Raw genomic sequence first — 26,391 nt, 5'->3', positions numbered from 1 at the left:
CCTGGGCCTCTAGCGACAAAGATGGATCCAGGAGCACCCCCAGACTACAGATCTGCTCTTTCAGAGGGAGTACGACCCCATCCAAAGCAGGCAACTGACCAATTATCCGAACTTGGGAACCACCAACCCACAGCATCTCCGTCTTGCTAGGATTCAGACTCAGTTTATTGGCCCTCATCCAGCCTACCACAGAGTCCAGGCAGCGGTCCAGGGCTTGCACGGCCTCTCCTGATTCAGATGTTACAGAGAAATAGAGCTGGGTATCATCAGCATACTGCTGACACCTCGCCCCAAAGCTCCTGATGACTGCTCCCAAGGGCTTCATATAGATGTTAAACAGCATGGGGGACAAGATGGTACCCTGCGGCACCCTGCAACACAGCTGCCAGGGGGCCGAAAGACAGTCACCCAATGCTAGTCTCTGAGAACAACCCTGGAGATAGGATCAGAACTACTGTAAAACAGTGCCTCCAATACCCATCTCACCAAGTCGGCCCAGAAGGATACCATGGTCAATGGTATCAAAAGCCGCTGAGAGATCAAGTAAGAACAGGGTCGCACTCCCCCTGTCCTTCTCCCAATAAAGGTCATCCATCAGGGCGACCAAGGCCGATTCAGTCCCATAACCAGGCCTGAACCCAGACTGGGATGGGTCAAGATCATCGGTTTCACCCAAGAGTACTTGCAGTTGCTGCGCCACAACCCTCTCAATCACCTTACCTAAGAAGAGGGTATTTGCAACCGATCGGTAGTTGTCACAAACCAATGGATCCAGGGTGGGCTTTTTCAGGAGTGGTCGAATCACCACCTCTTTCAAGGTGGCTGGAACCACTCCCTCTTGCAATGATGCGTTGACCACACCCTGGATCCACTCAGTCAGACCCCCTCAGCAAGCTTTAATAAGCCAAGAAGGGCAAGGGTCGAGAGGACACGTTGCTGGCCGCATCACTGCAAGCACCTTGTCCACGTCATCAGGCCGCATCAAGTGACCATTCCCAAGAAGTTGCAGCAGACGTTGCAGCAGACGTTGCACTGGACACCTCATTGGGACTACAGTAGATGTGGATGGGGCTTCAAGACTGCTATGGAGGCGAGCAACTTCACCCTCAGAGTGCCTTGCAACAATTCACAGTGGGCCTCCGAAGGGTCTAAGACTCCATTTCCTGGAGTTGATGTCAACAGACCCCTGACAATACGGAAAAGCTCCACCGGACGGCTACTTGAGGATGCGACGGAGGCAGAGAAGTGGGCCTTCTTCGCCGCCCTCACCGCCACACAGTAGGCACGGTTATGATGTTTTACTCGTGCCCAATCAGCCTCACAGCACATCTTTCGCCACTTGCACTCTAGCTGTCGTCCAGCCTGTTTCATTGCCCTTAGCTGACTAGTGTACCAAGGTGCAAGCCAGGCTCCACAGTGCCGGAGAGGGCGCTCAGGGGGCAACCGTGTTGAGAGCCCGATGCGCCTCGCTGTTCTACGGTGTGACAAAGGCTTCACCAGGGTCACCTGCTCTATCTATTGGGAACTCCCCCAGGGCATTCAGGAATCCAGTGGATTCCATTAGGCTCCGGGGGCAGACCATCTTAATCTGTCCACCACCCCTGCAAGGAAGGATTGGAGCCATAAGTCTAAACTTCACCAGTAAGTGATCTGACCATGACAATGGGCTGACATCCACCCTCCCTATCTCCAGACCACCCCTTCCTCCATCTGGAGCAAAAACCAAGTTGAGGGTGTGCCCTGCCCTATGTGTTGGGCCAGTAACAAGTTGAGACAGCCACACAGTCGTCATGGAGGCTATGAAGTCCCGAGCTGGAACACTAGAGGCAGCCTCAGCATGGACATTGAAATCACCCAGCACTATCGTTCTGGGCTCCTCCAACGCCACAGCCAAGATGACCTCCACCAGCTCAGTCAGAGAAGCTGCTGGGCAGCAGGGTGGACGGTACACCTATTTTTTAGGACACCCCCAATTCTTGCAATTGTAATTTGTTTTAAGCTTTTTTCTAAATGATGTATTTTAAATTGTTGTGATCCATTCTGAGATCTTAGGGTGAAAGGCAGGTAATAAATCAAAGTAATAATATTTCATTTGTTTAGGAGCCAATATCCAACCTTTATTAATGTATTTATTTCTTACATTTACATACTACCTTTCCTCCAAAGAGTTCAAAGTGGTATATATAATATAATTCCCTCCTCCCCATTTTACCCTCATGACAACCTTGTGAGGTAGTCTAGTCTGAGAGACAGTGACTGGCCCAAGGTCCCCACATGGCTGAGTGCGGATTCGATCCCTGGTCTTCCACATCATAGTCAAACACTAATACCACACTAGCCTGGTTGGCAATATGTGGCATGAGGGGCCCTTGGCATGCTGCCCAGGAGTGTGGGACAGCCACTTTTGGTTCTTGGGGAATGCCCAACACCTAAGGGATTGCACGATTTTAACCTATGGCCCTACAGATGTTGTTGTTGGACTCCAACTCCCATCAGCCCCAGTCAGGGATGATGGGAGTTTAGAAACATCTGGAAGGTCCACAGGCTCTCCTCCCTGGTTTTAAAGGCTGCCACTTAAATTAAAACTCTCCACCCAGGCCTGGCCTTTTCCTTTACTAACTATTTCAGGTTAATCTTGGGTGACAGTCTGACGTGCAAAAATAACTCCCCAACAACCTATTTTTTCCAAATGATGTGGCTAGCAGAGAACAGAAAAATACTGCTGGAGATCCAGCCCATAATAAACGCAAATGCAATAAACGTCTCCGCCCGAACGGCCCCGATTAATCTATTGTCTACACTTAATGGGACTAATAGTTCGTTTGCCTTCCCTCAAAAGGCTGACTGTCCTAATCCATCCTCTGTAATGGCAATATAATGATTCACCAACGGCAACAGGACAGCTCTAGCTTACGGGAAATGGAGCTCAAGAGGCGATATACGTGTGAGATGACCTCTGGGCGGAGAGATAACCTGAGCCAGCCATTGTGGAAGGATGAATGCAGACAGGTGGCTTTTGCTGTTTTACAGACGCTCAAGTGAGTTAACACTCCCTCCCCCTCCCTCTCTCTCTTACACATATGTTATAATAATAATGATAAGATGCTGTTGCTTTTTATAAAGAAAAAGTCTCAAAGAGGCTTGACAAGACAAGGGTAAGAAATCCACTAATTAGTTATAGTAAATAAATAAATAAATAAATAAATAAACACGCACACGCACAAGGACTCAAGACACGTCTTTAATGGGGAGAAGAATGAAGAGGCTAATGGATCGAGACAATTAACAACAACAACAAAAAATCAGCATCAGGATCCCTGCGTCTCTCGCCAAGGCTGCCAGGCGCCTGTGGGGTCTGGCAAGATGTCGAAGAAGTGTCAGCATTCATGGCGCTGGGCAGTCAAAAGGGAGGGAAAGACGCAGCAGGAGGGGGGGTGGGGGAAGCTAAGAACACGGATCTAGTATAAAAAATACAGAACAGCAGGCAACCCGTCACGATTCAGGACTGCAACAGGCCCTGAAACTAGAGTGCATGTGCGTGTGCATGAGTCAAGAGCTGGAAGGTGTGGAGAAACTGGTCCCAGAAAGGTCTCAGCATGGCTCTGTTGACCAGATTCTGCTGGCCCCTGGCAAATGATGTTTTAAGTCCAGGCTCCGGGGTCTTACTTTTGAGGTTGGAGAGGGGAGAACAAGCTGAAGGAAGACCTGGAAGTTGGCTCACGGTAAAGATGTGAATGCATCTGATGCCATGGTTCAGGTTGGGGTGCCTAATCCAGATTGAGACTGCAGTGGGTTTTGTTTTTAAACCTAGGCAGAGCCGGCCCTTAAGACATGCTGAGGCCCAAAACTACGGCCACACATGCGCCATATATTTAAAGCACTACTTTAAACAGTCATGGCTTCCCCCAAAGAATCCTGAGAAGTGTAGTTTGTTAAGGGCCCTCAGAGTTATGACAAGACCTTTCTTCCCCTCAATGAGCTACAATTCCCTGGGAAGAGGGATTGACTGTTAAACCACTCTGGGAATTGTAGCTGCAGTGAGACAATTAGGGATTGGGGTCAAATTCAATTGAGTTCACATTTAGAGGGCAGCCTACCCAATTTGCAATTTCCAAAACGGTAAGAGGATCAAAACACAACCACCCTTTGAAATTCGCATTCCTCCCAATTTTGCAATGCCGTTCTCCAGCCAAGTATTGTGTATAAAATTACACGTCACTGGGGTAAAGTGGGCATAAAAATACATACGTTCGTGAAAAATATATACAAAAACCCACATTATTTTAAGGGGGAAATTGCTTTGCAAAAAATGTGTAGATAAGGCAAATGTCCATTCAAATATGTGAATATTAGAAGTTTGCCCTGAAACGTTGGCAAGTATTCACGAAGAGTTTTGCAACTAATTGCAAATTGATGTGGAAATGTGGAGGAGTATAAGACTGGAAAAATAGGAAACCGAGAGAGAAACGTAAACCAACAGATTTCCCCATCTCTAGCGAAAACTGCACAATCACACTGAACAGATTCAATTCTAATCATTTGCTGCATGTCCCCCCCCCCAATCCACTGAACTTGCTGGCTAATTTGGAGGAAAAACAAACAGAGACCTAGAAATACAAGAAGATACGAAATCAGACCAGAAAGCCATTCCTTTAATAGAAAAAAAAAGAAAGGAAAAAAAGTTTGACGCATCTTGCCATCTCTTAATGATCCTTCCGCCGCTGCAGAGATCGCATTAAATTTCCCTGATCAATACAGTTGCTATAAACCTGTCCCAACCCTCTGACCTTCCTTAACATATAAAATAAAATCCAATATGCAAAGCAAGGAGCTGCGGGGGCGACAGAGACAGAGCTGAAGAGCCACAAAGGCATTAAGGAAATGGACGGAGGCGTCCGCCTTGCCCATCCACCTGGGCAAAATCTACGGGGGGGGCAGGAGAAGGAACATCCACATGGCCACTTTCAACATGTCCAGTTTGGGACTGACTCTAGGGATGGGGATCCTGTGGCCCTCCAGATGTTGAAAGATGCCTTTTAACGAGACAGACCACTGGTCCATCTATCTTCACCTGGGATGGTGCAGCTGTGGCCCTACCGATGCTCGAAGCTGCTTTGCACCAAGAGAGGCCAGATGGTGGAAGCTGCCTTATCTTAGCTCTGCATTACCTACACCTGCAGTGCCCCAGGTCTAAATCCTGGGATCAGGAAGCTTTGGCCGTCTAGATGGTGCTGGACTGCTATTACCATCACCCCTGAACATTTGTTTCTGACTCCATAGATGCAACTTGTCGAGCACACACTGCACTTTAACAAAATGTAGGAACGTAGAAAGCTGCCTTCTACAGAGTCAGGCTGTTGGTCCATCTAGCTGAGGATTGTCTACACCAGCCTTTTTTCCTGACCATTGGCGATGCTGGCTGAGGCTGATGGGAGTTGTGGTCCAACAACACCTGGTGGCCCACTAGTTGGGAAAGGCTGGTCTATACTGACAGACAATGATTCTCCAGGTTTTTACACATCTACTTGGAGATGCTGGGGACTGAATATGGGGCCTTTGCATGCAAACCAGATGCTCTGCCACTAAGCCAAATCCCTCCCTTATTAGGAACATAGGGGGCTGCCTTGGATTGAGCCAGACCTTCGGTACATCCAGCTTAGTACTGTCTGACTGGCAGCAGCTCTCTGGGGTTTCAGACAGGGTGCATTCCCAGGCCTACCTGGAGATTGAACCTGGTACCTTCTGTATGCAAAGCAGCTGCTCTGCCACTGAGGTACAGCCCTTCCCCCTTCAGCCAGCTGAAATGCAAAGTTTCGCTTTTAATTAGGAAAGCAAGCCATTCTGCAACACACAAAGTGCCAGCATGAAGGAAGGATCCTCATGGGGAACGTGACGGCGCACTCAGTCCCCGGTAAAAGCAGCTTTGCCATCCCTATGCTCAGTGCTTGGGAAACACAAAGCCTCTTGTGCTACAGTTGCCAAGCACCTGACAACCTGCTGGTTCGGAAGTGCTGAGCCTGGGACTTCGACAAGTGGTCAGGACGACTTACCTGTCGGCTATCGGGACACCATAGTGGTGTCAGGTGGGTTGTACGCCCACCTGTCAAAGCTGGCCTGTAGGGCTGGGGGCAGATAGGGATCTGCCCTGCTGGGCCAAAAAGGTGCCCCACCCTTGCATTATCACATGACCTGTTCTGGCCTACTGTTGTTAACAAGCCATTCCCCTTGCAGTTCCTTCCTTTGGCCAGAGCAATATGATGGGGCACATACTGAACGCCTACCTAACAGTATCCCAGTCACAGGGCCCAGATCCAATGAGAGCCAGTGTGCAGTAGTAGCTAAGGTGCCAGACTATGATCTAAGAGACCAGGGTTCAAATCCCCACTCAGCCATGAAGTGTAGACAGTACTGAGCAAGAAGTGCCAGCAGGTGACTCAGTATAAGACAGCATCCTCTGTCCGTGTGTCTTCAGGCAAGGGCTGCAGCTCAGCCACACAACACCTGCTCCACAAGCAGAAGGTGCCAGGTTCGCTCCCAGTAGGGCCAGGAGAGACTCATGCCTGAAACCCGGGAGAGCTGCTGCTGGTCAGTGGAGACCATACTGAGCTAGATGGGACAATGGCTTGACTCGGTATAAAGCAGCTTCCTGTGCTGTTTTTCCTGCCAAGGATCAAGGGGGACCTCAAATGGCAGGCTCCCCCGCAGAAAGCGGTGTCAGCCACATCATTTACAGCCAGCGAGAGGCCCACACCTTTTTGCATTCGGACCAGCTTTGGTACCTGACAACAGCTTCTTTGCAAAGATGGATCTTCTCGCCAAAGTTTCAAAAAGAAAAAAAAGAGGAAAGTTTGTGTGCGAGGGGGTTTGACAGCATCACGCTTCACGAATAGTCCAGGTTATTTAAGAATGGGCAAAACAGAGGCAATGCATCAGTCAGAGCCGCCTAAACGAGCGCGAACACCAAGGGACGGGGTAGGTGTGTAAATCAGCCGGAGACTGCACCAAAAGAAAAATAATGATCTTTTTATGGACACCATTAAACAGGGAACCCCGGCCTGATCTATAAATACTGTTGCAGCGAGACGCTGCTGCCTGAGCAACCTTATTTAACAGAAGCTGGCGCCTAACCTCTGAGCCACATGAAAAAAATCTCAAGGACAGTTTGACTAGTTTGGTGTATGTGAGTGTGTGTAAAGACACCCAAAAGCAACTTTCATCTTATCCATGATCTTCAAAAGCAACACTCTGACCTAGGGATACCCAAGTCAGGAACTCCTGAAAGATTTTCAGGGCTATTAAAAGCAAGGAGAGGCAAGCTAGAAAAGGCTTAGCAAAAAAGGCTCCAGGAAAAGGGGCATTTATGTGGTGGTGAGCAGGAGATCCAGAGTTCAATGAACAGGTGGCAAGAGGGCAAGCTTCAATAGGGGTTTTCAAGAGGCTGCTCTCCAGAAAGGAGGAAGCTGGCAATTGGCATTACTTGCTGGGAAGAAGTGGGTAGTAGGTGGGTGAAACTGTGGCCCTCTAGGTGCTGCTGGACTACAACTCCCATCTTCTGGGAGCCTTCCAGAGTTCTTCACTTGGAGGATCAGAGATTCTCCTGCTCTCAGTTAAGGCTCTTCTCCTCTAAAAATCCAAACGTGGACTTTTTGCGATGAGGAAAGCGACAGGAAAACGCCCTGGGAAAGGGTGGAGCAACATTAGCTTGAAGCAACAACATCTAACCTCCCCACAAAAAAATCAGAATGGATGCTCTGTAAATAGCCAACAGTTATCTAACCTTCCCACAAACTTTTGTGCAAAGAGTTTGGATGAATGCTTAATAAACAGGTCATCTGGAAGCAAACCTAGTTGTTTAACAATGACTCCCCCCCCCAAAAAAAACTAAGAAAAATGGGACAGGGTGCATTACCAGGAATGGATTTTTGTGCTGCAAGGTTGTTTTTTTGGAAGTCAGAATAAACTGATGGGCTCAGAAATCCTTTAGTTCCAAGGCTGCATACACACAACACCTTCCTACATACTTGTTTTTTCTACGTAGTGCACACACAATGTAGATTTATTGCATTTCTTTTGCCCCGGAGAAACTGGTTTCATTGCAAAAATAAAAGCTCACTGCAGATTGATTCTGCATTACCCTGCAGTGTCTCTAGTTTGAAAAGAGAAGAAAACAGATGTGGGTGGTCTCAGCAACTGAGGTGTTGTTTGCATACCTGGCCAATGACTTTGTGGGTGGGTACATAGCAAGACAGCATTCACCACTTCCTTCTTCATTCAACTGGGGCATGTTCAGGGGAGGGTTTTCAAATGCGTATCAAGTAAGCACACCCATCCTTGTGGACCGCAGGATCTAGAGTCAATCTAAGGATGAGCATTAACAATTCTGGATTGAGAAAAACTATACATTTTTGTACTACGAATGGGTTAGTGTGTATGCAGCCTTAGTGCAGTGGTGTTTTACACCTGCCTCCAAACTGTCAATATTTTATGGGAGAGATTCAAGCACATGCCAGAATTCAAGCACATACTGGAACTTTAATTTAAGTGAGCACAGTTAAAATGTCCTGTTGCACTAATGCAACAAGTCTGCTTTAAAAGAAAACCTGGCTTTCTTGTGGTTAGGGAAGCGACAGGGAAAGGCATTGAAAAGCATGGGATGGACTCATGGGAAGATGTATCAACATCCCACAAACAAACTGGACAGATGCAAGATTAACGTTCATTGTCATATAACTGCTAGGTAAACCAATCAAAATAAATGCTCAATAAAGACGGGAAATAGTGTTCAATTTGCATTGTTTCTAAAACCTATCTTCAGTTGTTCTTTTCTACTGCTTTAAAAACAATTTTTTATTTTTGTTAATAATTTTTAAATTTTAAAAGTATAACAAAACAATAAGAACAGCCGGGTAGAAAAACAGGAGATTAAGAATGTCGTAACACTGTACTAAGAGCTGGCAAAAATAGACAGAAAAATGCATTTTTTCCCTGTACCTGGATACAAAACAAAACGTTTTAGTACCACAAATAAGTAAGTAAATAAATAAATGAGAGAGAGAGAGAGAGAGAGAGAGAGAGAGAGAGAGAGAGAGAGAGAGAGAGAGTTGTCCACCTTTAGAGAATCCACAGATTGCGGAAAACCTTGGGACCTTTGATATTGTTTTCTGCCTTGTTAGTATACCACTATTCTGTGACAAATGTGTCCTTTTGTTTTCTGCGTTAACTTTGTGTTGGTTTTTCCATCAGTGCAAACTGCTAAATTTCATTGTACCACAAGAGGACGAAGATGCCCTTCAAGCCCTTCCAAAATCAAGCAATAAGAGACCAGGCTGCAATCAACTTACAACTAACTAGCTTCTTATCCTTGAGAGCCATATTTGCATTCTGTGTTTTTTGATTGGCAACACACTTGAGTCCCAGAACTTGGAAATTTCCGTACAGGTCCATCACATCTGAGTGAAGGGACCTTTCTCTAAACCAGCCTTTCCCAACCTTTGGGTTCTCAGATGTTGCTGGACTACAACTCCTATCATTCCTGACCATTGGCCATACTGGTTGGCACTGATGGGAGTTGTAGTCCAACATCTGGGGACCCAAAGATTGAGAAAGGCTGCAACTATCTTTTAGCTGGTTTTATGGTACGTTTGTAAATTGCCTTGAGCAGCAGGTAAAAGGCGCTTTATAAATAAAGAAATAATCACCTGTTGGACTTGTACATTTTTATTGGTTGTTGAATGTGCTGAACTGAGTACTTGAGCGGACAGGGTGACGTGATGCATGTAAGGAGAGTGTGATGCATTCTGTTGCTGTATAATGATGCATTTTTGTTTTGTATATAAATTGCTTTCATTTTATTTTTATTTCACTTATGTACATTGTTTAGAGATTTATTGTTTGTTACTTAAAACTCGAATAGCTGTCGAGTGTGGGCTTTGTTTGATAGACAGACAGACAGACAGATTTTTGGTGAGATGCAAGCTACTTTGAGATTTCCTGAAATATAAAGTGGTATACAAGTTAAATAAATATATAAATAATAGTCTAACCACCACATAGTAAGCATTGTGCAAGCAAATCAGTGTGAATGCTGAATAAACAGGTCATCTAGAGCAGTGTTCTTCACCCTTGGGGCCCCAGATGTTGTTGGACTGCAACTCCCATCATCCCTAGCCAGCTTATCCAATGGTCAGGATAATGGGAGTTGTAGTCCAAAAGTTAAAGAACACTGGTCTAGAGGAATGAAGAACACTGGTCTAGAGGAACCCTTAGTAAGAAAGTAAGCATACTCTGTAAATTTGACATAGGGAGAATTCCAATAGAAACTGGAGTGGAAATTGCTTATTTGTCTCATGCCAGGACCAGGAAATAATCCAGCGCATGCAATTGATATTCACTGTTGTTGTTGTTTTGTTCTACGAACGATATGCAATGGTACATAATTGATTACTCCCCCCCCAACTTGCATTGTGTTTCCTTTGCACTGAAATGATGGTGTAGGATAAAGTAATGGTAACATAATTAATGGCATAATGAATCACATAACATTTCGCCATAGTGGACAGAGAGACAAATAATTTAGGTTTTGATGGAAGCCGAACTGCAGCGGAACAGAAACAGTGCTACATACAATGAACGCTGGGTGGAACAGAAATCGATTCCTTCTTACATCCATAGTTGAAAGTCAGCCCATGCCTGCTATAAGTCACTATACCCCACACTGGCTCTGACAGTTAACTAACATTTACTTAAAGTGGGTTAATTATCTGGGATTTTGCAATACAAGTAGTAGATGCCTGCCTCGCTTCCTTTTTCTTCAAAACTCTCCACAGGCTCAGAACCAACCAGCTGCTCCGCTGTCATTTAAAATAAAATTTAAAAAAAGGAAGCAGAGTTCTCAACGTGGCACAGCTTGGCAAACAGGAAGAACGTGGTCTTTTTCTGCAAAGAGCAGAGTCTACCATAAACTCTAAGTGGGGCTCTTCAGGATGGTGTGGATGGGGGCATAAGAGAGAGGGAGAGCACGCAAATGCATTCATGCCCTTTGCTGTAGGAAAACAGGAAAGACTTCTGATATGGAGTCTAACTGCTGAACTACACCAGGGTGGGAAACCTCAGGTCTGGGGGCTGAAGGCAGCCCTTGAGGCCTCTCTGTGTGGCCCTTGGGACTCTGTCCCCAGGCCACCCCCCTCACTGCCCCTGCTTTGCACTTCCTTGAGGAGTTTTTGCTTGGCTGAAACTCTCTAACTCTGATGATGCCTCTTGCTTGCTTGGATGGAGAGGGGCATGCAAGGATGCGCACAAACTAGCCTACTGCACAAAGGGAAAACTCACATTCATTCCTCCGCCCACTTTTTCCCCTTTGGCCCCACCCACCCACCGGCATGTGGCCCCCGGAACGCTACCTCAAAGAGGATGTGGCCCTCAAGCTGAAAAAGGTTCCCCGGGCCTGTTCTACGGTCTTGACCTTCTCGCACAGCGAACAGAATTAACACCTTCTGCTTGGGTGCAAGGGATCATTCACAGTAAGAGGCTTTCCACACTCCAGCCTGCAGGTGGGAAAGGCCTTCAGCCAGCCAGCAAGGTCAGCCTCTCCAAAATTCCCCCTTCAGTTAAAACCAGGACCTCTGAGTCAGCTGAAAGAAAGGAGTGTGATCTGAGAGAAGCTGACAGCTCAACTTGATCTAAGCGCCCCCCCTTCCCCCCTCTCCGCTTATCGCCTTGCGCACAGCACAACAAAACCTCCCTAATCGCTCGCTGCCTGGCCAATACTCTTCTTTGCCGGTCGATGGCGGGCAGAACAGCCCTGGGAGGATAAAACCTGAAGATGAGCAACTCAAGGATTTGGGTCAAGGCTCTCAAACCTTGCAATCGTGTGTCTAATCAGCGGACGGGAAGGGCGAGAACCAGGGAAAGAGAGAGCGTGCTGCTGAGTGCACCGATATTGAACGGTGGGAGGGGGTGCATCATAACCCACTGAAAGGCTGCATTGTTGTTTACGTTCGAGATGCTGAGATCAGCCTTGGGCATGACAACATTCAGAGAACAGGGTCATGCAGCCTTGCAGACCTAGAGGGCATATCCTACCTATCTACCTCTTCCACCTTATTCTAGACCCCACATTTAAAGCAGTATTGAAAATGGAAATGGACTGCCTTCAAGTTGCTCCTGACTTATGGTGACCCTATGAATAGGGATTTCATGGTAAGTGGTATTCAGAGGGGGCTTACCATTGCCTCCCTCTGAGGCTAGTCCTCCCCAGCTGGTTAGGGCCTGCTCAGCTTGCCACAGCTGCACAAGCCAGCCCCTTCCTTGTCCGCAACTGCCAGCTGGGGAGCAACTGGGCTCCTTAGGACAATGCAGCTTGCCCACAGCTGCACAGGTGGCAGGGCATGTAGCTCCTGAGCCACTCACTGTGGGGTGATCTTGAGCTGGCCCTTGACACCCAGGAGACATGAGCGGGGATTTGAACTCACAGACTCTGGACTCCCAGCCAGGCTCTCTTCCCCACTGTGCTATACCAGCTGTCAAATTACACCACTTTAAAAGTCATGGCTTTCCCCAAAATGGCCATGGGGGACCAGCAACAGCGACTCACCCGAACCTCAGTGACCGGGCAGAGACGTAAGGGACCAGGTGGCCCTTAAGGTGTCCTGGACCCAAGTTGTTTATTAATATGAGGACTTTGAACCTGTCCTGGTAGCGTAGGGGCAGCCAATGCAAGCTTTTGTTCACTGGAGTTATGTGCTGGCGACAGTCCGTCCACATCAACAGCTGCAGCCTTTTGTACTCGGGGGAGAGGGGTCCCAATGCGCTTTTGCAACAAGACGTGGGGAACCTGTGGCCCTATGAGGGTTGAGCCAATGAAGACGGGATTGGAAGGGAGAGAGGTGGCCCCATGCAAGTGAGCCAGGAAGGGGTTCCAAACATAAAGAGCAGTTTTGTTTAAGGGAACAACAGGCCTTTTTGCTTGTGGATATACATCGACACATCTTCTCGCCAGAGTTCTGAAGGACATTTCTCTCCCTGTTTGCCCCCTGCTGTCTATCTCCATTGGGTTACCCGACACATGACGGCTCCCAGTGCCTATAAATCTTCTCTCTCCACATCCATCAAGCACCTGTATTATCGATCATCCCCTGACCACAGCGCAACATGGCTATTAATACAAAGACTTGCTGACGGGCGCATGAGAAGCATGTAGAATGGGAGGCACCCCAGTGGATTTCAAGCTACGCCCCACAGACATCTCAAGATTCCTGGGGAAATTATCAAGGGTTCTCTCTAAGGACGAGGGAGAAATTGGATTCAGTTTGCTTTTAAAGCTGAATTTATCAAATTCACAATTCCCGAAACAATATGAGAACCAAAGCACAGCCATCCTTCGAAATCCCCACTTCTCCGGCCAACCAATGTTGACAAAAATACCTACGGTAGGGATATGTGTGCACAAAATGAATGTATTGATGAAAATAACATATACGAAAATGCATTATATTAGGAGAAATTGCTTGCAAAAAATGTGTACGAGTCAAAACTGCACACAATAATGTATTTATTAGGAGAAAATTGCACTGTTGAAGAATTGTCATGAGGATTTTAAAAAAACCACCCAAACTGCTGCAGAAACGTGGAGAACCGAATTTACTATTAGAAAAATGAGAAACTGTGAGAACCAAGATTGACAGATCTTTCCATCCCTCGTTTCCCCCAAGGAGAGGGTTTGCAGCTGGTAGACTGAACCCTGCAGAGTGGCTTGTCCTCTTTCCCTTGCAATCTGCAAATGCAGAATAGTGTTGGGCATATTCTGCAGGATGCATTCTACACGATGTTCTGGGTTCAAGTGGGAGCGACGGTCGGACCAAAAAGGGCACAGCATAAATTCAACATGCACTACAAAGCTGGTCTTCGAGCTGGTTGGGATCAGCAAGTGATTTGCGGCCTGACCTGAAGCGGGCTGTCCCAAGGGCAACCCAATGCTCACTTTATAAAATAAAATAAGACAAAGAGAGACAAAGAGAAAGAGAGAAAGGGAGGACATGTCTGCACTACAAAATTATACCAGTTCAATACTAGTTTAGGTCCCATGGCCTCCCACCCACCCAAAATCTTGGGGATTGCCATTTGGTGTGACTGCTGGAAAAAAAATCCATTAGAGGGCTCTAAGCCAACCAACCACACAGAGAGAGCTACAATTCCCAGGATTCCCTAGGGGAAAGGAATGACTCCTCAACCTGGATGTTTGCAGTATAGATACATGAGCATATTATATATTAAAACATGATATATTCTGACAAATGTGCAAGTAAAAAATATGATCTATGGCTGATAGCCAACAGAATGCACAATAAAGACCAATTTCTAATATACATGCAATCTGCTCCCACACGTATTTATTATTATCTATTATTTGAGATACATGGTGTGTTTTATCTTTGCATTTTATACTTCTTTATTAGAATACCTTTGTAATTTATTATTGTGTTGTCATTGGGAACGTATGCACATCTTGTTAATACAGCAATCAGTTTGCATCACAATGTTACATCATATGTTTTAACAGACCTTGACTTTATGCGCTCATTTGTCTTTGGTTACTGGCCAAGGAACAGGTTCTCCACAGTAGATTTTTGCAGTATAGATATGTCAAGAGAAAAGACAGAGAGGGAGAAAGAGGGACATATATATAAAATTGAAACTAAACTCCATGTTGCAGACTGGGATTAAAGGGGGGGAGCTGAAAAGGCTGGAGAACAGAGATGGGGGCCCCTCCAGGCCTCTCTGTCTAGCCCTTGGGACTTTCTGCAGCCCACATCCAGCCTGACTTTATACCCTTCCTTGAGTGTTTCTGCCTAACTGGAATGCTTCCTCACCTCTGATAATGCCTCTTGTTTCTCGGAAGGAGGACAGAGAGGGGTGTGCGAGTGTGCGCAGAAACTAGCCTAGTGTACACAGGTAAAATTCACAGTCGTTGCTTTGCCCACTTGTGCCTCCGGCCCTGCCCAGCACAGGCAAGTGGCCTTCAGAAGGCAGCAGAGAAGGGAATGCGGCCCTTGGGCTGGAAACGGCCCCCCTCCCTGCCTAAGAACGTGCCCCCAGAATTCCTCTGCAATATGAAAACGTTTCTCAGCTGAAAGGTCCATGTAGAAAAGGGTCCCTCAGGATAGTCTGGAAACAGCATGGAGCCTGAAGACGTATCAGACACGGGCAGCTCCTTCAGCCCTCAAGAGATGACTGTTTCTTAACTTTAAAATGCCTTTCAGATTAGCACAAAAGAACCAGTCTCTTTATCACGCAATCCTTCGGCTACTGTCTGAAAACCAAACAGGTGTGTTGACAACGTGTGTTTGCGCATTTGGAAGGAAAACATCCTTGTCTCTTCTCCACAACGCTGCCTCCGCATGACCGGATCTTTTGATTGTCAACCAGTGGCTTTGCTAGTTACGGCATTTCCGTGTTTACTTTGGCCTCACCTACGGGAAGAAGGTCTTGGCAGGGAGGCTGGGCGACCGGCAAGAGACGCCAAGGCCAAACCAGCCTACTCTGTGCTCGTTTTTTGCTTCACGTCTTCTTTCAGGAACGTTTTAAGATTAAAATCTAGAGAGGATCGAGGCACCCTGGTTGAGGTCTCATAGAGCCAGGCCTACGCGAGCCAGACAGTCATGAATGCATTTGAGGTGTTAAATAGCTTCTGTAAAACTGTTGTTTGTTTTTTTAGTGACGTGGATCCTATTTATCCCATTTTCAGCCTGAGGTCCACTTTCTGGGGGGCCCATGCCATTATTGGCAAAAGCGGGCAGAGCAACGAATGCGAATTTTACCTTTTATACACTTGGCTAGTTTCTATACATACTCGTGTGCCCCTGCCTATCCTCCGTCCAGGCAAGCAGGAAGCAGGATCAGAGCTCAAGGTATAGTGACTAGCCCAAAGTGGGTTTTTGTGTCTAGAGCAAGGATTTGAATCCAGAACACTCTATCAAATATTTTACACTGGTGTGGGGTAGCCTTTGGCCCTCCAGATGCTGGTGAACTCAAACTCCCACCAGCCCCAGCAAGCACGGCCAATGGCCAGGGATGATGGGAGTTATCGTTCAGCAGCACATGAAGGTCCAAAGGATCCTCACAACTGCTTTATACTCTCTATATGCCCACCTGTGTTTCTGGCCCCACCCACCACTGGCATGTCCCCCCCCTCCGCAAAGCTATCCAGAAGATAATCTGGGCCTTGGGCTAAAAAAAGGTTCCAAACTCCCTGTTCTACAGGCACAAGTAGGAAGTTGAAGCCTTTAAAGGAAGGCAGATCAGGAATTCAACATTGTTAATATAAGGAAGCTGATTCATGTGGCAAAGGATTTTGGAGTGGTTTGGTGGGTGGACAGTCCTGCCTTTGATAAGGACCCCAGCTGAACAGCTTCCCTTTCTGTTCCTTTGTAACTCTATAGCCTAGTCCTTTTTTAGCACTAAAAAGTTTCTTCTAACCCTGGTTAAGTGTCCCCCCCAAGTAAAACCATGGTTAGTTCAGCAAGCCAAGTCCTGCCTTCAAAAGATGTGTATAGGGAGACACCAAGACGACCCACTTGTCACCTTGTAGACAGAGAGTTCAGAGAGGTGAGGAAACTGTCTCACCTTGGTTTAGAAAGCAATCACAACACCCCAAAAATCAGTTTAACACTTAACCTAAACCATGGTTTGCAAACCCACATCAAACCATGGTTTCATGTCTTGATTTTTAGACAATACATAAACCATGGCTTAGGTGGGCTTCCCATAGGAATCTGGTGTGATGCTGAACTAGATGGGTCTTTGATGTGGTCCAACGGGGTCTTCTCATGTATTCATGTATTAATGCTTAGCCATGGTTAAAGAAAACCAATGCTATGTCTGAAAAGTGTCAATAGTACTGTGAATTGTTTGTACCACCACCAGGTTGACAGCCTCACAGAAGGGATGGGGGAGAAATTCAATTTCCTTTGCATTTTAATGAGAAACCGCCTAATTTGCACTTCTCAATACAGTACACAAATTGAAATACAGGTATCCTCTGGAAAGTGAACTTCTAATTTTGCAATGCAGTTCTCCAACCGATGTGTACAAAACTGTGTTTACTAGGGGACAGTGTGCATAAAAACACACATATTCATGAAAACGGCGTAAGAAAATGCATTACAGCGGGGGGCATTCTTGAAAAAATAATGTATCAGTCAAAACTGCATACAGAAATGGGTTTATTAGGAGAAATCCACATAAATACTGAGGACCAAATTTAAAACTGGAAAAATGAGAAACTGGGAGAAACCAAAATGGACAGGTCTGTCCACCCCATCTCACAGTTTCAAATCCCTGTCCTACCGACCTTTGGAAAAATGGAAATGGACTGCCTTCAAGTCGATCCCGACTTATGGCGATCCTACGAATAGGGTTTTCATGGCAAATGGTATTCAGAGGGGGTTTACCATTGCCTTCCTCTGAGGCTGAGAGGCAGCGACTGGCCCAAGGTCACCCAGGGAGCTTCATGGCTGTGTGGGGATTCGAACCCTGGTCTCCCAGGTCGTAGTCCAACACTGTAACCACTACACTACACTGGCTCTCTGCTACCGACCTTTACCAACCAATTAAATGTTTTAAGATCTCGAGGGCAGACTTGACAGATAATGGAGACATGCGCCACTCACACAATCATTCCTGTCTACTGTTTTGTCACAGACAAAAGCATGAAATCCATCAATCAGGCAGAAAGCATAAGTCTGAGCAACTCTGCCTTTCTCCTTCCGCTTGCTAGTTTGCCCGATTCTCCCTTGCAAGAAACCTTAAAGTATGGACACCGTACATTTAAAGCACATGGCTTTCCCCAAAGAATCCTGGGAACTGTAGTTCACCTCTCACAGAGCTGCAACTCCCAGCACCCTTAACAAACTACAGTCCCCAGGATTCTTTGGGGGAAGCCATGTGCGTTAAATGGCATGACTGTGAGGAAAGCCCTTACTTGAGAAAGTGATCCAGGCGTACATGCTTATTTTAAAATGTACATACCATGTGCCCTGGCTTTTTCACGTGTGTGTGTTTTTTAAAATTTATTTAAAGTATTTGAACTCAGCCAAAAAGGCTCCCAGAGCTGTTTACGCGTAATCAAATTTGTTTCTTTTAACTTGTTATAAACCACTTTGATGTTTTTAAATGAAACAGCAGTATACAAATATATTCATAAATGAAATAAATAACTCAAATTAAAACCAAACAGCCCACTTAGGCTGCAAACACACCATACATTTAAAGCATATTTAAATCCCAGGGCTTCCACAAAGAATCCTGGGATCTGTGATTTACCCCTCATAGATCTACAATCTTCAGCACTCTTAACAAACTACAGTTCCCAGGATTCTTTGGGGGAAGCCATGTGTACTTTAAATGTATGGTATGTACACAGCATAAGCTGCAAACTTCCTTTTGGACTCAAAAGCAAAAACAGGAGTCCTTGAGTCCACTGCTGATGCTCAGCTCTCTGAAGCGCTAGTCTTTGGCAGTAGAGGCCCAACATTGAATCCTGACAGGCCATCAGGAAGTCTAAAAAGGATCAAGTTTGGGCTTGTATCCAACACTACTCCTACTCAGAGTAGCCCCAATGAAGTTCATAGCCATGACTAACTTGTGTGCATTCATTTCAATGGGCTGAATCCAACACAGTGCTAAGGAATGGGTCCTGTCAGTGCAAGAATTACTGCTAGCGCAGTAAGACTTCCCTCCTCCCCTCTAAATCCATTCTATGGGTTCCACCCAACCCTCCGGAGCGGATTTGGGGAGGGTGAGTGGTGTGCATGGAGGTAGGAGCAAAGGGAAGCCCCATTGCACAAGCAGAAATCCTTGCACTAATAAGCCACATTAGCTGGATACTGGCCAATGGGTCTACTTCAAGTAGAACTTAATTGGATACAACCCTACTTTACGTACTGTGCCATTTTGACCTTTTTTTTAATTCAACAAAGAGTCTGATCGAATGACGCATTCTTACAAAGGAGAGTGTCACCACATGGAGCCGCTTCCTTTAAAATGTGGGAGAGCCGCTTCAGACACTGTACAACCACATCAGCCTTATCTTCAAAGAGGAAAGATTACCAACGAGGCCTCAGGAGACTGCAAACTTTCCCCTTTCAGGAAAGGGGGGGGGAATCCTTCCACCATCAGCCTTGGGGTTTTGGCACTCAAGAGAGCGTGGGACCTGTTTGTACCTAATTAAACATTCTTTCATCAAGGACAACGGAGGCAGCAACTCCAAGGTGACCAGACTGCGTTATGATAATGGAAAAAAAGAAAGAAAGCAAAAGGCAGGCACCTTGGCAGACTTGGAAAAGGAAGAGTAAGGCAGGTAAAATCAAGACAGGCTGTTCCCACGCACGTTTGGGGGAGTGAAAAAGCAAAAACCACCACAGCGGTACAAGGTAACGACTGCAATATAGCATGGGATAAGTTTGGGATGATGATTAACCTTGAATGCAGGTTCTCCCCCCCCCCCCCCGGAAAAAGAGGTGAGGAAGGGCCCTACCCAATCCAGGCCCCACCCCAATCTGGCACCCTCTAGATTGGGGGTTCCCAAAACTGCGGTGTGTGGTCCACAAGCTTCACGCAGGTGGTCCGTGGCATGCCTGCACTAAATTCTTATATTGCATTTTATTGTATTGCAATGTGCATTCTACGGAATAAACGCAGCAATAAAAATAAAATTAAAAAATGTACAGCATCTAGCAGAGCACATTACAATGGCTACGAGAGATGGGGAAAAGAATTGTTAAGTGGGTTCTCCAAGACCACCATACATCCTCAAGTGGTCCATGGGAAAAAGTTGGGGAACCACCACTCTAGATGCTTTGGACTTCATTTCCCATCAGCCTCAGCCAGAACAAACAAACCAATAGCAAGCAAGCTTTTGAGAGCCTCAGAACTGTTCATCAGGCTGAGTGTTAAAGGAAAGCAGAGGAGGAGGGAGGAAAAAAACCCTTTGGCTTAATGCTGAAGTCTGCATTGGTTCCAGTCTTAAAAATGTGTGAAACAGTAGCAGGCATAAATGGATGTGGAGTAGGTAGAGATGGCAGAGAAATTCGATTCAGTTTGCATGTCAAGCCATATCTATCACTTTTCGAAACAATATGAGAGCCAAAATGCAGTCATCCTTCAAAATTCACACTTATCTGAATTTTGCAGTGCAGTTCTCTAACCAAGCCAGGTTTACAAAGATGCATATATAATGCATAAAAATGAATATACGAATGAAAAAAACATAAAAATGCACTGCATGACGAGAAACCGCCTGCAAATCATGTGTACTTTAGTCAAAACTGCCTACAAAATGTGTTTTATTAGGACAAATTTGCAAAAAATGCAAATTTAAAAATTTTTTAAATGTTTTTAAAAAAAAAACACCCACAAACTGCTTCAGAAATGTGGAGAACTGAATTTAAGATTGGAAAAATGAGAAGCGGAGAGGACCGAAATGGGCAGAACTTTCTATCCGTAGGGGGCGGAGTAATGCTGCGCCCTCCAGATGTTGTTGGACTCAAACTCCCATTAGACCCAGCGTCACACAGGCCTCAGGCTGCACCTCAAGATGCTGGGATGAAGGAACATACAACACGCGATTCCCCACTATTGAAAAATATAAGGTGCTATCCCAACGTTTAGCCATACTCAGAGTAGCCACAATTAAATCCAACAGACCTAAGTAACTTCACTGATTTCTGTGGGTTGACTTCGAGTTGGGTATCATTCACAAAATTTAGCAATTCTCTAGATCAGGTGCAGGGAACCTTTGGCCCTCTAGACGTTGCAGAATGACAACTCCCATCATCCTGCACCATTGGCCATGTTTGCAGGGCCTGATAGGAGTTATAGTTCAGCGACATTCATAAGAACATAAGAGCCTGCTGGATCAGGCCAGTGGCCCATCTAGTCCAGCATCCTGTTCTCACAGTGGCCAACCAGGTGCCTGGGGGAAGCCCGCAAGCAGGACCCGAGTGCAAGAACACTCTCCCCTCCTGAGGCTTCCGGCAACTGGTTTTCAGAAGCATGCTGCCTCTGATTAGGGTGGCAGATCACAGCCATCATGGCTAGTGGCCATTGATAGCCCTGTCCTCCATTCAGAGGGCCAAAGGTTCCCCACACCCACACTACATCTCTTGAAAGCTTGCTTGTTATTTTGTGACATTTTGGTTGGCGTAATAAAGGTATGGCTAACTGTGGACTTTAGATTTTTTTCCAAAGGGCCAATGTGGCTACCTTTGCTTTTCATGAAAATCTGTTTCAATAAAAAAAATAAAAAAGGCTGCATCCACACCATACATTAAAAGCACTCTTATACCAAAGAATTCCCCCAAAGAATCCTGGGAACTGTAGTTTTTAAGGGTGCTGGGAATTGCAGTTCTCCAAGTGGTCTCCTTATCCCAGTCTGCATTTATATTGGAATTATTTTTAAAGATGTTTTAAAGATGTTTTTCAGATGTGTTTTTAGTGTTTTGTCATTTGTTTGCTGCCCTGGGCTCCCTTTGGGAGGACAAGCAGAATATAAATTTTAATAATAAGACTCTCAGGACCCTTAACAAACTACAGTTCCCAGGATTCTCTGGGGGAAGCCAAGACTGCTAAAGTGGTAGAAGAGTGCTTTAAATGTATGGTGCGGATGTGACCAGAGAAAGGGAACAGGTGAAATGGTGTGGCCAGAAACGCTAGTTTGGTTGTGTGCTAAACTGGTCACATCATCATCATCATAATTGCCCCTCACTAAAAGGTCCCAGGTCACAACAATATAAAATACAATTATTAAAAACAGGTTAGAAAAAATTATTGCTTCACTACATGTGGTGGCTGCACAGATATACATCTGCAAATGATCCCTTCGCCCTTGTATTTCAATAAAGAAGTGCAAGCTTTCGCCCATTTCAAGACAAAAAGGATGGAAAAGAAGAATGAAAAACAAGAAACAAACAAAAAAATCACACAGTTGACCCCCTAAAAGAACAGCCTTCCATTATTTTCAAACAGTACCCAACCCTGCCCTTTTTAATGCATTATATAAACTCTTGGCCTACCATACAAAGAGCGGGCCTGAAATTGGTACCTGCAAGAGGTCTCACGGAAAGAGATGTTCAGATCCCAATGTGCGTGTATCCTATTGAGAGAGAAGGAAGGAAAAGAGAAGGAGAGAGAGAGAACTTTCAATCCCAGGTGCTGAACATAACATTACAGATTAAGAGAAATGCCGCCTCAGGGTGGCAGTAGCATTTCCTCATTTCATCACCCTGGTCAAAGATCACATGCGCCCTCTCCCACATCTCAACATTCAAACACAGTATAGTGTCTGTTTGAACAAACAATGCCACTAACCATGGTTTATCTTTCAACCAGGCCTTACAAACAAGTTTCAGTTCTGGGCTTTGGAGTCTGATTTAAAGCTGGCCACAGTCAACGTTGGTGTAGGGATAGCAGAATATTGTGGTTAATGTGGTGGTGGTGAAATCAGGTTTGAAAGAGGAAGGGAGAAAAGGTGCCTATTTTATTTATCATTACATTTATATCCTACTGTTTTCCTTCAAGGAGCTCAAGGAGGCATACAAAAATAGCTCTCCGCTTTCCCATTTTATCCTCACCTGCCCTGTCCCTGCAGTTCCAAGTCTATTATTATTATTATTACATACATCACCCACCTTTCCTTCAAGGAGCTCAAGGTGGCATACAAACATGGTTCTCCCACTCCCGATTTCATCCTCACAACAACCCCGAGGTAGGTTAGGCTGAGAGACAGTGACTGGCCCAGGGTCACCCAGTGAGCTTCATGGCCGAGAGGGGATTTGAACCCTGGTCTCCCAGGTCCCAGTCCGACACTCTTACCGCTACACCACACTGGCTCTCTGTTGGGGTGGAAGGCAGAGCGGTCACAGTAAGTAGGGACCAAGAACAGGCAGAGTGATGTTTTGTCCCTGTCTACATCCCTGCTGACTTCCACAAGGGCAAAACAGACTGAAGAAGAGAAAGCCAACAGCCAGGCAGGAAGGGCTGGCTAAGGGCAGACAGAGGTTGGTAGGGCAATGGCCTGCTCATCTTAATGGACCAGATTTCCTGGAAGAGGGGAGCAGTGGGGGGGGGGGACGGGACTCCTGATCTCTTTTTTAAAACAAACAAACAACAACTTTTATGATATTTTCAAAAGGGACTCCCAATCTCTTGAACTCCATAGGGACCCGAAAAGTAATGCCTGCACCAGGACAAAGCAGGTTTGCCTACTGCTTAACAAAATGAGCAGAAGGAGCTGATATACAGCCACATTAAAAAAGGATAACATAAGAACAGGCCTGCTGGATCAAGCCATAAGTCCTATCCAGTCCAGTAATCTATTTTCCACAGTGGCCAATCAGAAGGACCCAGGAAGTCGACCAAGCAGCCCTCCCTCACTGTGACACATTAGAACACTACAGGAGCCATGCTGGATTGGGCACGGGCCCAGCATGTCCATCCTGGTCTCACAGTGACTGACCAGACACCTCTTCTGGGAAGCCTGTAAGCAGGACCTGAGCGCAACAGCAAATCTCCCCTCCTGTGATTACCAGCAAACAGCATTCAGAGGCATACTGTCTCCAACATGGAGGAAGCACACAACCATCACGGCTAATAGCCGCTGATAGCCTTATCCTCCATGCATTTTTCCAATCCTCTTTCAGAACCATCCAAATTGGTGGCCCTCTGTTTCTAATGTTATGGTGAAAAGGAGGAAAACTCTCTGTCCATCAGGCATAACCATACACAGCTCCATCCTGTCCCCCCTTACTCAACTTTTTCTCAAAACCTAAGAAGCCCCAAATTTTGTAACCTTTCCTCATAGGGGAGTTGCTCCAGCACCTTGATCATTTGAGTTGCCCGTTTCCCCCCCTGAATTTTTCCCAGCTTTACAATACCCCTTTTGCACTTGAAGCCTTTCCACACTCCTCCCCACTAAACAAAGCTTAATACAGCTGAACATAAGAGTATATTTTGCCCATATTCATGCCTTGGCAACCACAGCTAGATAATTAAACACCCATATTTAAACAAATGAATAGGTAAAAAATGAAATTAAATCCCAATTATCTTCTATCTCCTACCCCCCCTTTTCTTCCCTTCCCTCTCCCCTTTTTATTTTCCTTTTCTGGGTAGCTTAACCAAGCACTCGCTCTATTCCCCCCCCCCTTTCTAAGGTGTTATCTCCAATTAGATTTCTGGGGCTAATGTGCATTTCACTTTAGCGGGTTATTCATTCAATTGAAATCAAATTACTAATAATTTGCAAGCTCTCAAGCTGCACGAGTAGCGTCTTTGGGTGGGACTGAGGGGCCACGATGGCTCCTTATAAATTACTAATAATTAAAAGAGAGAGATTTGAAGGAGGGGGAGTGAGAAAGGGAGTTTGAAGCAAACAGCAGCGCCAAGACTGCTCATGCTGCTCTGCTCTCCACTCCAACCTCCCCTGCCCTTCCTCTGACACGCAATCAGTTACAAAGAGTTTAATAAAAACACACATATGTGTCCCTCCACAACCGGAAGCAAGTGCTCCTCTGTGCTTGGAGGAGGCGCAAGCGCATGGTGTGTGGGAGAGGGAGAGGAAGACTTGGGAAAGGGACCGCAGCTCAGTGGCAGATGGTCTGCTTTGCAAGCAAGAAGGCCCCGGGTTCAACCCTCAATGCCATCTCCAGGTAGGGCTGGGGAAGAGATTTCTTTCAAACCCTGGAGAGCCGTTACCAGTCTGTGTGGACAATAATGAGCTAGACGGGCTACTAATCGGATGCTATATATAGGGCAGATTCCTACGTTACTATGTCTAAAGGGAAGAGGCTGCAGCTGCTTTGCATGCAAAAGGCCCCAGGTTCAAACTGGCATCTCCAGGCCTGAAACTTTGGAAATAATCCATGCAGCTGTGAACCTATGCCATCTTTCCCCCTCCTTGAACTTCCTGGAAGGAAAGGAAATCCTCTGGTATTACTATTTTATTTGTATTTTTCAGTCAGATCCATACCAGTTTTTCAGATAAGGCTCTGTACACACCGGGCAGAGAAGGCACATGGCTTCCCCCAAAGAATCCTGGGAACTGTGGCTCTGAAACTACAGTTCCCAGGATTCTTTGGGGGAAGCCATGTGTTTTCAATGTATAGTATGCTTCATACATGGTTTACCACCCTGCTTTCTCTAGCAGTGGACAAGAAAGCCCAGGATGGATCGCCACGTTAGTGTCACGATCCCGACTGAGACCAAGAGTGGGAGGCATTTGCGGAGAGGGAAAAGGATGAGACAACTGAGCAGAGCCTTTTTGACGGAAGCCCCCCACCGCTTCTGGATGCACCCAGATCTACTGATAAGATGGCAATCCTAGAGGCTGCTTCTCCCTAACCCGGGGAGGAGTGCCGTTAAGAGACTGTGGATGCTGTTTCCCCTTCGGAGTAGGAGGAAACAGCTCTGATGCTGTCTCCCAGAGAGCGGTGGCCCTTCAAGGGAAGTGAGGAGACTTGCCATCTTTGGAAGAGCTCCTGTCTTTAGGCTAGGAATTGCCACAGGGGAGTAGCTGAGCATTCTCCACCTCTGCTCATGTGCTTGGTGGGAAAACTCACTGGAACAACTTTACAGCTCCCATGCACTCCCGAAACCCTCATGACTGAGCTTGGACACCGGAGCCTTCGCCTCGCTTCTGAACCGGCCTTATGGTCACCGCAGCTTTGCCTTCTAAGAGCACCACTAGATTCTGCCCTTTTCATGACACTGAGCTGGGACTGTTCATTTGCAATAATAAAAGTTCACCTCTTTATTTACAAGGAAGTGCACCTGTTGGCTTTTTTGGGCAGGAGCCAGGACGGCTGCTGTCAGTTGCCACAAGGAGCGCCTCAAATCTGGCTACGTTCGGACTAGGAATAGATGAATCTCATTTTTTCCAGTCTTAAGTTACAGTTCTCCCTATTTCAACATCCGTTTGGGATTCTTTTTTATTTTCAAATTCTTCATTAAACCCATCAGCATTTCTCCTGGTAGACACATTTGTGTATATGCAACTTTGCCCAATATACACACTTTTTGCAGGCAATTTCCCTAATACAAAGCAACTTTCTATGTTACTTTCACAAATGTATGCATTTTCAGACACACTCTCCCCTAATATACGTGTTTTTGTACATATTATTTGTTTGGAGAACTGCATTGCACAAATTCTGAGAAGTGCAAATTTCAAAGTATTGCTGCGTTTCAGTTTGCATAGTGTTTCAGAAAGTGAAAATTAGGCAGCTTCTTATTAAAATATTTACAAAAACACATTTTCTCCCTAACACTTTCTGCAACCCTGCGGCGGGCTTGCTGAAAGAGAGATCGGCTTGCCTATTCTCTGCTGCCTTGTATCAGGTC

General features: G+C 46.0%; 1 protein-coding gene across 3 annotated transcripts in view; it reads right to left on the bottom strand.

The window, feature by feature from the left end:
• The window catches only part of SAMD11 (sterile alpha motif domain containing 11), a 203,160-nt gene that overhangs the window by 102,107 nt on the left and 74,662 nt on the right, over nucleotides 1-26,391 (bottom strand). For 2 of the 3 annotated variants that reach the window (XM_061601276.1, XM_061601278.1), the window contains exon 4: nucleotides 22,097-22,147. The exons of the other annotated variant lie outside the window; for it this stretch is intronic. In XM_061601276.1, coding sequence (XP_061457260.1) covers nucleotides 22,097-22,147 — 51 coding nt within the window. The remainder of the gene's footprint in view (nucleotides 1-22,096; nucleotides 22,148-26,391) is intronic. 3 annotated transcript variants of the gene reach the window in all.

The sequence above is a fragment of the Rhineura floridana genome, chromosome 18 (assembly GCF_030035675.1).
Source record: "Rhineura floridana isolate rRhiFlo1 chromosome 18, rRhiFlo1.hap2, whole genome shotgun sequence".
Taxonomy (NCBI): Eukaryota; Metazoa; Chordata; class Lepidosauria; order Squamata; family Rhineuridae; genus Rhineura; species Rhineura floridana.
Note: the sequence above shows the minus strand (reverse complement) of the source record. Positions and strands in the feature narration are given on the sequence as shown.